Source organism: Carlito syrichta, unplaced genomic scaffold, assembly GCF_000164805.1.
Source record: "Carlito syrichta isolate Samal-C Ts95f unplaced genomic scaffold, Tarsius_syrichta-2.0.1 Scaffold130637, whole genome shotgun sequence".
NCBI lineage: Eukaryota > Metazoa > Chordata > Mammalia > Primates > Tarsiidae > Carlito > Carlito syrichta.
The window spans coordinates 46,470-61,789 of NW_007074733.1; the positions used below are offsets into that span (position 1 = coordinate 46,470).

Sequence of the window (15,320 nt, forward strand, 5' to 3'; positions counted from 1 at the left end):
AGTGGCTATTCACGGGTGTGATCATGGTGCACTGTAGCCTCAAACTTCTGTCCTCAGCCTCCTGAGAAGCTGGGACTGTAGGCATGTGACACCACGCCTGTGGGCTCACAGTGATTCTTTTAAAATTTCAACTTTGTCTCTCCTCTACTTAGAGCCCTTACCAAAGGCTTCCTAAGTGCCTGAAAGTCATATCAATTCCTCCATGATCTGGCCGTCTGCTTTCTCTGTGACCTTACCTCTTCTTGCTGCCTTTTGTTCATGCCAGGTAGACTCCTGCTGAGGACCTTGTTTATGCTGTTCTTTCTTCCAGGAACACTTTTCCCTTAGATACACACGTGGCCTGCTGCTTCACCTCCTTAAGGTCTTTGTCCAAGTGTCAGCTCAGTGAGGCCTTAATGGCTATCCTGTTTAAAATGACAGCATTCTTTTCTTACCCTACCCACTACCACCCTAGCAATTCCTGTCTGTTTTCTCTGTTTATTTTTTATTTTTTCACTTTTTTGAGACAGGGACTTACTATGTTACCCAGGCTGGTCTTGAACTCCTGAGTTTAAGTGAGCCTTCCACCTCAGCCTCTTTAGTAGCTAGGACTACAGGTATATGCCACTGTGCCTGGCCATTTCTTTGTTTGTATACCATATGTTTTACTAACTCATTTATTGTCTGTCACTTCTCATTATAATGTAAGTCAGATAAGGGAAATAATTTTTGACGGTCTCATTCACTGTTGTGTCCCACACACCTAGAACACTATCTGACATATTAAGCACTCGACTTACTTGCTGACTTGATTCTTCTTTTTTTCTTTTGAGTCAGAATTTCACTCTATTGCCCAGGCTGGAGTGCAGTGGCATGCTCACGGCCACCATAGCCTCAACCTGCTGGGCTCAGGTGATTCTTCTGCTTCTGCCTTCCAAGTAGCTGGAACTATAGGCATGCGCCACCATGCCTGGCTAATTATTTTATTTTATTTTGTTATGGAGATGAGGTCTCATCATGTTGCCCAGGCCAGTCTCTAACCCATAGGCTTAGGCAGTCCTCTCGCCTCTACTTCCCAAAGTACTGAGATTATAGGCATGAGCCACCACGTCTAGTGACTTGATTCTTTACTTGGGAGGCTAAGGACAGGAATCCTGAGGCTGTAGTGCACTATGATCACATAAATGATTCCAGAATTTATTCTACCTAAAATCCTCTATGCACCCTTTGTTCTAATCATCATCCACAATTAGTTGTCCAAACCTATTATGTTCTCTTCCTCCTCTGCGCCTTTGCACGTGTTATTCAACCTGTGGGGAATGGCTTTCTCTTTCTTGTTGGTTTGGCAGCTTCTACGCATCCTTCTAGATTAGTTCAAGTTGGACAGTCTTCCTAACCCCCAGTGTGAGGGAGATGTCCCCACCTTCTCATGAACTCTGTTGCACACTGCATCCCTTCACAGCACCTGCTGCTCTGTTTACTCTTTTGTTTCTCCTCCTCTAGACTGTGAAGTCTTTGAGAGCAGAAACTCCTAACTTTTGCAATATGTAGTGCAAGATAGACACTTAATAAGTAATTGTTAAATATGTGATTATATAACTATTACTGCCTTCACCTTGACTTTTCTAGCCACTTGGCTCACTGGCTCAGTGACCCTGCCTAGAAGATGGAGTCCTTAATCCTAGCTTCCTCCTTAGGGTGCTTTGTTGTGCTCAGGACTTCCTTTATGGGGCTAACGTTCTGTGACCACCCCACCTCCGGGCCTCTCTTCTCTCTATTCTGGTTGGGACAGCTAGCCCTGAAACTTTGACCAGGTTAGCTTATGCTCCAAACCTCTGAAACAGGCTGGAATCCTTGCCTCATAAGGTTATTATAAGGATTCAGTGAGGTGTTAGTAAGCAGTCACACGGTCTCTGGCATGCGATAAGCATTAGTGGTGTTGGTAGCAGTGGCTGTGATTGTTGTCATCACCATCCTCTCTGCAACCAAAAAATGCCCCCTGAAATTTTCTCACTTTTTTGTCTTGGTATTCAGGAGGGCCAGGAGAACGTCGAGATCCTCCCCTCTGGGGAACGACCGCAGGCCAATCAGAAGCGAATCACCACACCATACATGACCAAGTATGAGCGAGCCCGTGTGCTGGGCACCCGAGCTCTCCAGATCGCGTGAGTGATTGTCCCTGCACTATCTTCTCGGTTGGTCAGGCCATAGCAGGCTCCAAGCCACTGATGCTGCCTAGCCTGGCACCTGAAAACATTCTTCTTGCTCTCACATTTCAAACAAAGGTGGTGCTGTCCCTGTGTGCTAGACTTTGTGCTAGACCCCTGTCCCCAGGGAGCTTGTGATCTAATGGGAGAAATAGAACATGGACATCTGAGCAGTCAAATAACAAGACAGGAGAAAAATAATTTAAAAAACCCAGAAATTAGATGATTGCCTATCAGTTTAGTGAAGCAAAAAAAGTGTGATTTCAGAGCTCAAGACCCTTGTGCGCAGGTTAGTGAGGGATGACTTAAGGTAGGTGATTTTATTTTTTTTGAGTTGGGGGTATCTACTCACTCTCACCTAAGCTGGAGTGCAGTGGCTTACTGCAGCCTCGAACTCTGAGGCTCAAGTGTTCTTCCCACCTCAGCCTCCTTAGTAGCTGGACCTACAGGCACATGGCCCCATGCCTGGCTAAGTTAAACAAAAAAATTTTTGTTTTAGAGATGAGGTCTTGCTTTGTTGCCCAGGATGGTCTTGAACTTTGAGCCTCAAACAGTTCTCCTGCCTCAAACTCCCGAAAGGGATTATGGGGTTACCTGGAATTACAGGTGTGAGCCACTGTGCCTGGCCTTAAGGTGATTCTTTTTTATTTTTTTGAGTTGGAGTCTCACTCCGTTGCCCAGGCTGGAGTGCAGTGACACACTCATGGCCACCCCAGCATCAACCTGCTGGGCTCAGGCGATCCTTCCGCCTTAGCCTTCTAAGTAGCCGGAACTATAGTTGTGTGCTACCACACCCGGCTGATTTTTTTTTTTTTTTGAGTTGGAGTCTCACTCTGTCGCCCACACTGGAGTGCAGTGGCCGCTCCTGGCCACCCCAGCCTCGACCTGCTGGGCTCTGGCGATCCTTCTGCCTCAGCCTTACAAGTAGCCGGAACTACAGGCGCGCGCTACCACGCCCGGCTAAATTTGTTGTTGTTGTTGTTGTTGTTGAGATGAGGTCTCGCCAAGTTGCTCAGGCAGGTCTCGAACCCGCGGGCTCAGGCAATTCACTCACCTCGGCCTCCCAAAGCGCTGGGATTACAGACTGAGCCACCGAGCCCTATTTATTGCAGAGACAAGGGCTCGCCAAATTGCCTGGGCTGGTCTCGAACCTGTGGGCTCAGGCAATACATTCACCTCGGCCACCCAAAGTGCTGGGATTACAGGCTGAGCCACTAAGCCCAGCCAAGGTGATTCTTGATGCAGTGTAGACTGGCCAGCCCAGCAGAGTGGGGAGGGCCTTCTACCTTGAATGCATGCTACAGATATAAACACACAGAGCAGTGATGGGGTCCTGGGGATTCTAAAATTAGCAGCCTTTCCTTTCACTCCCAAGTTTGGAAGAGTAACGAGATTCTGGAGGTAGACAGTAGACACATGGAGAGCCAAGTGCCTGATGATTGTAAATTCACCTGGTTAACCACAGGCAGTGCAGGCCTCCAGATATTTGCTTTGCTGAGACTGTGGGTGTAGTAGAGAACGAACCAAAGTATCCTCTCTGCCAGTGGGTGGCTTTGAGAAAGCAGGGACTCTTAAGGAGCCTGGGTCACATATGCCTGCTTTTTTCCCCCAGGCTCACCTGTCAGATTCGTTACTCCTCCAGGAGGTGAGGGGCCAGAGAGAGAGCAGAGAGAGGGCAGAAGTGCTAGTGCTACTCTAATGGTAGTCCTCCAAGGGGAAACACGAGGCTGAGGGCAAGCGCTCCCACTCCAAGCTTCTGTAAGTTGGTGTGGGAAAAGTGAATATCTGGAGGAGGGGGCTGGTTCAAGTAGAGAATGGTGGAAATTAGGCTAGAAAGAAAAGCTGGAGCCAGATTTGTGAACTCTGCACACTGGAGGGGCAGCCACGCTGTCCGTGCATTCCCCTTCCTAGTGTTCAAACAGCATTGGGCTTTTATTTCCTTCAGTCCTCTGGATAAAGGTGACCCCGTGTTTACCTCGATAAAGGGTTTTCTGGATTCTCGCCTGTTCCTCAGCAGTAGACCTCTTAGCAACCTGGTTGTACTTCTTGCACTTTTCAGGGTGGAATTAGAGCCATACTGAGAATATTTTTTGGTACCACTGTGGTCAGGATCCATCAATTATGGTAGGCCTAGCTGCATGCAGCCATTTAAAGTAAGTAAAAGTAAATAAAATTAGAAATTGAGTCTTTTCTCACTAGCCACATTTCAAGTGCTCAGTAGCCACATGTAGCTAGTGGTTACCATAAGAATAGCACAGGTTCAGGACACTTCAGTCTCTGGAGAGCATTCTATGGGAAATGCTCATCTGAAGGCTACAAATGACCAGCAGGAAGAAGTTATTTTTCCTCTTCTTTCTTTCATTTTTTTTTTTTTTTTGAGTTGGAGTCTCACTCCATCACCCAGGCTGAAGTGCAGTAGCACACTCACAGCTTTCTTTCATTTTTTTTTTTTTTTTTTTTTGAGTTGGAGTCTCACTCCATCACCCAGGCTGAAGTGCAGTAGCACACTCACAGCCACAGCAACCTCGACTTGCTGGGCTCAGGTGATCCTTCTGCCTCAGCCTTCCAAGTCGCTGGAACTACAGTCATGCATTACCACGCCCGGCTTATTTTTTGATTTATTGTAGAGACGAGGTCTCACCAAGTTGCCCAGGCTGGTCTCGAACCCCTGAGCTCAGACAGTCCTCTCGCCTCAGCCTCCCAAAATGCTAGGATTACAGGCTTGAGCCACCGCACCTGGCCAGAAGTTATTTTTCAAACAAATAGACTGCTTATATGCAAGTTAACGGTCTTTCAGCACTGAGTTGAGATACCATGCTAGCACCTGTTGGGGATGCAAAGATGATGAAAGACATAGTCCCCAGTCTTCCTGGCATTTCTGGTGGGGGGAGATGGACCTGTGCAGATACCCAGAACCCGAGGCAGACACAAGTGGTGCTTTATGAAAGGCACTAAAAAGGAAAGGGGTCATTGCAGGGTGACGGGAAAGCCTCATGAAGGGATTAGAATTCCAGTGGGGACAGATAAAGGGAGGTGGTTTTGTAGGTATCCCAGGTGCTGGACACAGCACAAGGAGAGGTCCAGGTGGAGGCAGACAGGTGTGGATTGTGGTGGAGGAGTGCAAGTAGCTTGGGGCATAAGGCCGGAAAATATATCACTAGTGCCTTGAGTGACAAGTTGAGAAGATTGGAGTTCATTTGGTGGGCAGAGTGGAGCACTTAAAGGCTTTGAGGCCAACATCCTCGCAAGTTCAAGTATCCTGTTTTTCTTGGGGAGGGAGCTTTGGTCCAATTTACTAGTCTGTAGTACTCCTTCCGATTAAGGGATATGGTGCCATCTGGTGGTTTCCTTCCTACTGAACGCCCTAGGACAGCCTCTCTGCCTAAGCCAGTCTGCCTATGCACTAGGCTTGCAAGCCTGCACTTGGTAGATGAACAACCATTTCTTGGATAGGTTTTGAAGGAAGTTTCAGTGTCATTCATTAGCACCACCTGGTGGCTGATGTTGTCTGTCACATCTACATCCTAACCCGATGGTTTATTTGTAGAGGCCATTACTTAAGGGCACACTTTTGCACTTATATGTCACATGCACATAGAAGGTTTTGGATAAATGAATGCCCTTGAATTATTCTTATATTAAAAGAAAGAAGGCATATGCAGATCTGGAAAAATATTTTGCCACATTTTTTAAAGCTTTATATTTTGGAAGTTTTAAATACTTATTGAGAAAGGATATAGGGAAAGTTAAACACTCAGTCTCTGCCCTTGGAAAAATTTCAGGCCTTTGGGAGTAATAGAAATCAAAATATTTGGTAATAAGATTAATAGACTGATAAGCTCTTAGACTGACTGATTATCAGAATCGTCTGGACAGCTTTGCAAATGCAGGTTCTCAGGCCCCTTCACCGGAGATTCTATTCAGAAGATCTGGAGAAGGACTCAGGAATCTAGTTTTAGCAAGCTCTCCTAGTAATTCTGGACCCATTAGTGTGAACTTAAGATGGAATAATTAAGGGTGACTTCCTAGAGGAGGTGGGCCTAGAATTGACATCCCTTGTTTGTTTGTGGAACTTTTGGCTAGGGGCTGCACCCCATGGTAAATCACATATGGTCCTGGGCCACCAGGAGTTCATGGTCTAACATGAAAAACCTCCAAACAAATAGTTACAGAACAGTGAGATGAGTGCCAAGAAAAGCATAGGTGAAATGAGTCGGAGTACTGAAGATTCAGCATATGATTTCCAGGTTGAGACATTCGAGTTTCCCAGGCTTGTAGGAAGAGGAAGAGCTTGTAAGAGCACACCAAAGGGAAACAATGTGGTATGTCTAGGGAACCATAAATAGCTTGGTATGGCTGGAATTTGGGGCAAATAGTAGCATGAGACGGTGCTAGGAAGGCAAACAGGGCCCAGACTAGCTTCTGGCCTGATAACCATGGGGAGTCATGGAATGGGTATAAGCGAATGAGCACCCTGACTGCCAGCCCACAGGGGGAGGGGACTGGGCTGGAAGGCCAGGATCTCTGCAGGAGTGTTGCTGTGATAGAGAAGAATAAGGTGAGCAGGGCACAGAGGCAGGGTTCTTAGGGTTGGAATGGTCAGAATGGTGTGCCTTTCATACACACTGTGCTTTTTGCTGGGATTCACTGCCATGGCCACTGGGCCCAGGAGTCTGCAGTAGGCCCTTGGCAAGGTCTCTGGCAGGGCACCTGCATACAGCTCCCTACCATACCTGGTTACCTGTCAGGTGACCTTTCTAGGTGAGGACCAGTGTTTGAAGTCTCCCCACCGCCTGTCCCTGTCCCTACAGGATGTGTGCCCCTGTGATGGTGGAGCTGGAAGGGGAGACAGATCCTTTGCTCATCGCCATGAAGGAACTCAAGTAAGTCACCCAGATCATAGTTCGCTCCTCCAGAGCCCTGGGAGGCATCTCTTGGGCTCTCTGTTGTACCTTCCACCCCACTTTCCTAGCTGGGGAATTGCTGCTTATTCCTAAAGATCCTTAGGAACAGCCCACCAGGAGGGAGGAGGGAGAGGGAAGAGGAGTCAGGCAAAGGGGGAGGGCATTGATGAAACATGGACCTCTCCTGGCTGTCGGCAGCTCCTTGTTCCTGCCGCAGAAGGCCTCACCGATATCCCACCAGGCTTTCCCCTCTTCCTTGATGCAGAGACTTTCTTTTTCTTGTGACTTTGCTGCAAAGTAGGATTATCAGTCCCTAAGAGGCTGCTCCTAAGACTTCTCTCTCCCTGCATTGCACACACAGTCTGTTCCTTCTGCCACAGAGCTGGGGTCACCAGCCCTCACGCACTTGTGACTTCTCCCCTGCCACAGGGCCCGAAAGATCCCCATCATCATTCGCCGCTACCTGCCTGACGGGAGCTATGAAGACTGGGGCGTAGACGAGCTCATCATCACCGACTGAGCTGGAGCCATCTTGCCGACCTTGCCCCTTGCTCAATTTTTATTCTCACTTTCTATGTGTAAATAATAAAATATTTAACCTTCCAACCCCCTTCACCTCCAGCTATCTGTGATACCCCCAACTGCTCCTTCCTGCTACTGTCCTACTGCCTGTAGCATGCACCTATCCTGGTGGCCCTGACTGTCAGCTCTTTAAAAACACCAGGGGCCCTTAGCCCCAGTGGATCCCCCGCATCCCTCCCTCCATCTCCCTGTTCATCAGAGCAAAGGCTGCTGCAGGGGAGACACCTCAGCTGCCTTCCCAGCAGACAGACGAGTCTTTGTGCCTAGGGAGCTGGTTGCCACGGAAACCCCCAATTTCCTTTCCAGTGGGGACTGGCTGCAGGGGCTTCTCCCTTCTCAGGAGTATCACAGAGCAGGTCTCATCAAGCCACCCATTGTTTCCTAAGGACCTGCTTCGAGCCTCTTATCATGGGCTCGGATCCCCTTTCAGGAGTAGTGCCCTAGCAGGAAGCGTGGGGGTGCAGCAGTGACCTCCCACCCTTCCCAGGCAGGGCCCTGCTGGGCACGTCAGCAGCTGGAGCAAGGACACGGCACCTGCCCACCCCTACCCCTGCTGCTGTGTCCCCACTCTTCCTCAAACCACTGCCCACACACTGTCCTCCGTGGCCCTCCTCTCTGGCTTGCCACACCCATCTTCCCTGCCCCTTCTGTGTGGGCCTGTGGTCCCCGGAGGCCTTGGCAGGGATGGGTACTAGGATGGCAGTGCTCCTGGGTTCAAGGTGTTCCATTAAGTCAGAGTGGAGTTTCCCCCTTCCTCTGCCTTAGGTTCTCATGGGTCCTTCTCCACCTGCTTACTAAGACCGGTTGCGTTGGCTCCTCCCTCTTTTAGAGGACAGGAGAGGGTGTGTATCAACACCAACAAGGATAGAAGGGAAAATTGGGTCCCTGAATATTCCACCCTTGGCCTCCATTCCGCTGCCAGCTCCCCTTCCAGAAGGAGGAGCCAGGCTTGCCTAGCCTCTGCAAGAGGCAGGTTCCCCGGGGATGGGTGAACCCTGGACAGGGTGGAAATGATGGGATGAGCATCCACAAGGGTGGGAGGGGTGTTTGCTTCTCTGGAGAAGGGTTAATTCAGGGAGCAGTGGACTTCGCACCCCCTTTCACCCTCCTCCAAGCCTGTGGAATCCTTTAATCAAGTTGGGTGCTGAAATTTCAGCTCTGAAATGCCGCCTTTGTGCTGGCATCCAGGCAGCCGCCCCAGAGTGCGGGGGTCACTTTCTCGGCCCCATTTCTCTAAATGGTCTCTTTGTTCCCCACTGGGCTGCTCAGTATCAGATGTGATTAAAGGGAGATGGCGTTTGGGGGGGTGAGAGTGGGGGGTTAACCCTTAGGGGATAGGGTGTAAGGAAATGGGGCAGAAGGGGTGTTTTCCTCCCGTCTCCGCCTTTCCATCCTGCTCTTCTTTCAGGGAGTCTCTTGCTGTTCAGCTGACCAGGCCTGGGTTTTGACTTCTCTTGACTGAAAAATCACCTGTCACCACTACTGGTTCTATATTTTCTTAGGGCTTGGTGTAGTCTCTTCCAGAAACACCTGGCCGCTTCTCTTTTTGTCATTAGAGCTACTACCTTACTGAGACACAAGCATATCTGGAACATTTGGTCCCAGGGATGCATGCTATTGAGATCTGACTCCTCTGGAGCCATTTGTCCTCTCCTGGGGTCATTTCCCCTCCTCCCATATCCTCGGTTGCTCCAGTTGGTTTCATGAGGTGCAGGGTCCTGGAGGTGGTGGTGAAGTGTGCATTTCATGGTGATGTAATTAGATCCATAGCTGATTAGACAGCTTCTCTAAGAATGGCGGTAACAGAATTGACGATGGAGAGAGGTATTTAGTGGTGTACGCAGGTGTCCTCTTCATCTCGACCTTTATTAGTGACTTGAATGGGAATATTCAGGTTTGCAGATACATAAAGCTCCAAAGGAGTGCTAAGTTCCAGAAGATTTAATATAGGTGGGGAAGTGGGTCAAATCCAACAAAATGAAATCTGTTAAAGGTCAATGTAAAACCCTCCTTTTATCTACAACAAGCAAAAATACCAAAAACAGCTGATAAACACTCAAGATGATCTGACTTTGCAAGGGATGTTGTCTAAAAGAGCAGAGATTCCAATTACCACCAGGCTTCACTGGGAACAGCAGTTTTGAGGTTTCCTGAAGAGCTTGCATGGTACAGCTTCTAGACGGAGGGAGATTGGCCACCCTGGGAGGCTGGGCTAGTTCTTGATGCTCTGCCCCAGGTTCTGACTAGGGGGGAAGAGGCTGGGAGGTGCCCAGTGTGGGCAGCGGAAGACCCATGGCTCCAGATGTGAAGTGGAAGTAGGGCCTGTAAACCAGGGTCAGGTGGAGGGGATGGTGGCTAAGAGAGCAAGCTCCAGATTCAGAGCTCCGTTCAGATTCTGGCACCAGCACTTCTTAGTATCAGCCTCTCAAAGCTCTGTTTCCTCAATTGGGAAAGGAAAATAATGATCAGACCAACTCCCTCACTGACCTGAAGGACATAAAACCCTTGGCAAAGCTCTTGACCAGGGAGCACTGAGTGAATGGTGGCTCTTCCTGTCATTATGAGCTGAGTGTAGGAAGTACTTCAGCGGAGCTGTTCATCAGTGGAGCAAGAGGGCAGCGACATAGCTCCTGTCTCTGTAGTTGTGTGCTGGTGAGGTGGAGTGGTCCTAGCCCGAGTACAGGTTGGACTTCTGCTGAGAAGAGAGCTCTTAGGGAGTAAGCACTTAGGGATTCGATTGCATGTCTAACATCCTTGGTTTAGACTTGGACACATTGGCTTGGCTAGAACCCAGTGTGGGCCAATGTGTGCTGGGGGAGGTGGTAGGTGGAAGGGTGTTCCAATACAGGGCCCATCCACACAACCTATAGGACAGACCTGACTGCAGACAAGGTGTCAGACACCTACCTACTCCCTTTCGAATACCTGGCCCTTGAATTCTTTGCAGATTCCTCTCTGCTGGGTGCTGAGTGAGCAGAGGTGCTGCTTGGAAGACAGTGAGTTCCAGCTGGGCCAGTTAAGAGTGGGTGCCCCCTACAGCATGGGACACAGCTGGGCTGGGGGAAAGGCTCCCATCTGAGGCTTCAGTCCCTGAACTCAGACTGACCCACTGGAATGCCAGCTGTCCTAACCCACTCCATTGTCTCCACTTTCTTAGGGGAGCAGGCGGGAGAGAAACCTTTGATGATCTGTCCTTTGCATTCTACTCCTAGCTACTTCCAGAAAATGGTTGAGGAAGCACAGGTATGGGGGTAAGAGACCAAGAGACAGGCCAGGTCAGGCCCACCAAGTAGGTAACCGGAACCTTTAATTTTATTATGTGGAATGCTTAATGCAGAGTTAATAGGGGCTAGGGTGGCTGGGACAGGGGGTAGGGAGAGGGGACTACTGAGATAAATAAGAGGGGACAGTAATGAGTTACATGTGGATTGTGGGGGCTGCAGAACAGGAAGATAGGGGCAGATAGAGCTACATACTTTATTCAGATACCACTGGGAGGCAAAGGGTGAAAGGCGAGGGCAGAATGTACAAGGCAGGATTTTAGTGTCTTCAGCCTGCTGCCAGCAACCTGGGTGCTGCGCCTGTGTCTCCTGGATCCAAGGGTCTGGGCCTGAGCAGCTATAACTCTCTGGGATGTCCAGGGATGTGGGGCTGACTGAGCAGGGGCCATGGAGTCTAGTGAGGGAAGAGGGAGTTGGCAAGGAGTTCAGGGAGGAAGGCTCCACGACTTGTCTCAGGGTCCTTTCCTGGAGCCCCAGCCTCCTCGCCTCCTGGGATGTGCCTCAAGGTCGGGCGGTGTAGTGGAGGAGGGCTGGGGCTCTCTTCTGGATTAGACAAAGAATGAGGTTATTGGCACGGAATTGGACCTGGGGCCTCTGTGCCAACTCCTTGCCTTCAGGAGGGGAGGGGGCACTGAAGGGATGAGAACGCTCACTGAGCCCCCCACCGCACCTCCACTCCCCACCAGGCTCTTCAAAGCTGTCCTCAGCCTCTGACTGGCAGACATAGCTCCAGGCACTGACACAGGTCTCTGGGTGGCCTGGCTCTTAGGCACTGTGGCACGGGTGGCATGGGCATGTCAGACCTTCACTCTCCATGAGAGAGGAGACAGGACGCAGAGTGGTGGCAAGGCCTCTGATGCTCATCCAGCCTGGGGTACTTCCCCCTCCCCGAGGAAAGTGAGTGGGTCCTTCTCAGGTCCTGGGATAGAGGGGCGTCCTGGGGGGAAGGTGCAGCCCCTCATCTTTCAGTCTAGGGGCAAAGGCAGCCTCCTTCTCCCCTGCCCAGCCTGTTTGCCCAAGGGCTTTGCCGCTGGGACCTGGATGGGGCAGGTGGGTCATCAGGGCAGTGAGCCAGACAGAAAGCCTCCCCCAGCTGTCAGCCTCTGCAGCCTCCTCCACTGCCACTACCAGGCCCGAGATCGGCGAGGAGCAGGGCACACAGACTGGGGGAGGGGCCAGTGAGGGGTGGTGGGAACAGGCCCCCTTTAAGGCCTGGACAGTGTCGTATATACTGGCTGCTCCCAGTGTGTGGGGCTGTGGGACTGGGGCCCTGAGGGACTGGGATCAGAGATGGCGGGGTAGAGAGGCCGCTGTGAGGGCCCCATATAGGAGAAGGCTGAGTAGAGGCCAGAGGCCTGGCCCGAGTGGCCATAATAGGGTCCTGAGGGCTGATGGTCAGAGTAGTCAAACTGGGGGCGGGAGATGGAGGGGAAGGCCGAGCCGTAGTGGGGCAGGCTGAGGGAGGTGTAGGCGATCTGCGAGGTGGACGGCTGGTCGGTGTAGTGTGGGGGCCCCTGGGGCCCCGCGGTCTCCGTCTTCACCTGGGCTTTGGCATCCACACCAGGAGGCGAGACCGTGGGCAGAGCCACGCCTGGTGGCTTGGAGATCCAGGCGGAGTGTCCACTGGCCACGGCAAGGGCGCTGCTCAGCCCATAGCCAGCTGCTGAATAGCTGCCCACGTGGCCCGGGTGCCCGTTGGGTGGCAGGTATTGGTCCAACTCAGCCACATCAAAGGTCTCCATGTTGGACATTACCTCGTGGCTGATCTCACCGATGTCCACATTGCCGAAGTCGATGTGAGGCTTCCCGCCCTCCCCCATGGAGCGCCCGTCCCGCTTGGGGTCTGCCTTGCCTGACTGCAGCTCTGTCTTTGGGGTAGTTGGTGGGGTGGGTGGGCCATGGCTCTGGCCTGGGTGGAAAGGAGACACAGAAAGAGAGCACGGGGGAGGCAAGGTCAGAGGCAGGTGGGCACAAGTAGACTGAGGCTTCACCTGCAGGCAGCAGATGCCTCCAGGAAGCTGAGGTTTCATCACCATGCCAGCCTCGTAAGTTTCACATATTTTGGCAGCATGAGTCTCATTTGTTTATGTACTCGTCTTGGACTGGTCTCCAGTGTTTACAAGATTCTCAAATATTAGGGATGGCTCCTGCCTCCCACCCCCTGTCACCTGCCTCCTGAAGAAACCTGTCTCATTTTGAAAAACCTTTCCTTTTGGGAGGCTTCCCTGCTGCTCTGCCTCCCTTCTCCTGTTATCCCTTAGGGGCTGACCCCCGGTGGTCTGGCCCACGGGATCTGCACTCTGCCCACTCTACCCACTCTCTTCTGGTGCCTCTGCTGGCTACCATCGTTGCTGAGCCTCTCTCACCCTTATCACTCTTGGTTCTCACTTTTGTCTGTCCCTACTCCTGGCCCTGGTCCCCAAAGAGTGGCATGTCCCCTCCAGCCCTCCTCCCAAGCCTGCCTTGCTGCCCAGGGCACTGCCTCGCGCATGCCTGCCTGTGTTGCCCTGTTGACCCTTGAGCTGCTTTCCCTCCTTGTTCATGAGGGCCCTTCGCAAACTGGACCTTGTTCCTTTGTTTGCTTTTTCATTTACATATTCATTCAGCAAGCACTTAGGGGCATTGCTAAGTGCCAGGCATGGTGCCAGGTGCTGGGGATACAAATGTAAATTTAAAAGGTCCTTATCCCCAAATGCTCATAGCCTAGAGGAAGATCCAGAAAACCCACACATCCCTCAGTCAAAAGTGCTGTGATGATGGGATATTCAATGGGACGTGAGAGACCAGAGGAGGAAGCCACCTACAGCCCTGGGGGTTTGAGGAGGGTCTCATCAGGGAAGGGTGTCTGAACTAGACCTTGAAGGGTAGGAAAAAGTCCATGCCCACACTTTCATTCTGAATTTGTTCTGTGTGTGGTCCAGGGTCTTCTGGGAGTGTGTGTGTGTGCACATGTGTGTATGTCTCCCTGAATCTTTGAAGGTGAAGAGTGTGTGTGAGGGCTGACTGACTGGGCATTCTGTTGGAGAGAGAACATATCCATAGTCTTATGGGACAAGGTGCTCATCCAGGTAATGCTGAGTACTGTACTGGCCAAGGGCTCTGTACTTTAAGAGACCTGCCTGGTATTTGAATTCTGGTTCTGTCACTGGACAAATTCCCAGTCTTCTCAGTAAAACAGAGATACTAGCAGGCAGCTTGGACATGGCTTCTTTCTGAAAGCCTTCCTTGCCTAGAGTCTGGTGGGTAGCTGAATATTTTGGAGACCTGACTGGATGGGTGGATGGGTGGATTACTCCTTTCCAGAGGCCAGGCCATCTCTGGATCTCACATCAGCTTCTTGTGCATTTGTTTCTTCCTATACTTTTTTTTCTTTAAATTTAAGAGATGCGGTCTTGCTATGTTAACCAGGCTGATCTCAAACTCCTGGGCTAAAGCAATTCTGCCTCAGCTTCCTGAATAGCTGGAACTACAGCCGTGTGTCACCATGCCCACCATTCATTTGTTTTTATCCCTGCTCCTCCCTGTAGACTGTGGGCCCCTGAGGCTAGGGACTGTGGGTTTCTCTGGTATTCCTGGTGTCTACTCCAGTGCCTGGCACAAAGTGGGACTCAGAGCCTGTCTTCTGAAGGCAGAGCTCTGCTCACTGAGTATTTCCCATGTGCCAGACCTGTGTGTGTCACTTGCTGTACATTAGGGACACAGGCGAGGCATCTGAACTGTCAAGCAGAGGCTCTGCAGCCAAATTGCTTGGGCTCAGATCTTCTTATCGGTAACTTGCGGCACCAGAGTCCCCATAGAGCTCCTAGCTGTAACAGCTAAGAGATGAGCCCAAGCAGTTTGGCTACCTCATCACACTATAATGATTGAATGAGTTAATCAAGAGCAATCAGCGTAGTGCCTGCACATAGTGCTCAGTGTTAGCTATTATCATTAATGCGAATTAAACAAGGTATCATGCCTGGCCCATCCATGGTGTGCACTCAGCATCACATGCTGTGTTTTCCCTGGCAGAACGGGAGGTCGGCAGGAGGCAATGATTTCCTTTCCCCATCTTATCTTGTTTCTCAAAATCATCCTGCCCTACCCCACTTCCTTGTAACTGCCCTAGCCACTTCTCAGCCCACTGCCTCCACAGCCTCCTTAACTGTCCCTCTTTGCCCAGCAGCAAAGCCCCCTTGGATCAGCCCTGGCCAGAGCCACCCTACCCAACCACCTCCCCTGGCACCAGAGTGCCCATAGAGCTCCCTGGGTCCCTGCACCAAGGCAGCTGCCTGGCATGCCCTTCCAGAGCCCAGGGTTGCTGGGGAGGAGGATCTCACCCATCCAGCCTTTCCCTCTTTCCACTGCCCAGACTTGCCCCGCCCCCC

General features: G+C 51.1%; 2 protein-coding genes across 3 annotated transcripts in view; one reads left to right on the forward strand and one right to left on the reverse strand.

Moving 5' to 3' along the window:
• POLR2F (RNA polymerase II subunit F) overlaps positions 1-15,320 on the forward strand; it is a 27,215-nt gene that overhangs the window by 3,943 nt on the left and 7,952 nt on the right. The window contains exons 3-5 of one of the 2 annotated variants that reach the window (XM_008049160.1): positions 2,014-2,144; positions 6,998-7,069; positions 7,520-7,700. In XM_008049160.1, coding sequence (XP_008047351.1) covers positions 2,014-2,144; positions 6,998-7,069; positions 7,520-7,610 — 294 coding nt within the window. In that variant the 3' untranslated portion in view covers positions 7,611-7,700. Of the gene's footprint in view, positions 1-2,013; positions 2,145-6,997; positions 7,070-7,519; positions 7,701-15,320 lie in introns of those variants that run through there. The other variant, XM_021708096.1, reaches the window with a different exon arrangement.
• Positions 10,949-15,320, reverse strand: part of SOX10 (SRY-box 10) — a 9,701-nt gene continuing 5,329 nt past the window's right edge. The window contains exon 3 of the mRNA XM_008049161.1: positions 10,949-12,862. Coding sequence (XP_008047352.1) covers positions 12,159-12,862 — 704 coding nt within the window. The 3' untranslated portion in view covers positions 10,949-12,158. The remainder of the gene's footprint in view (positions 12,863-15,320) is intronic.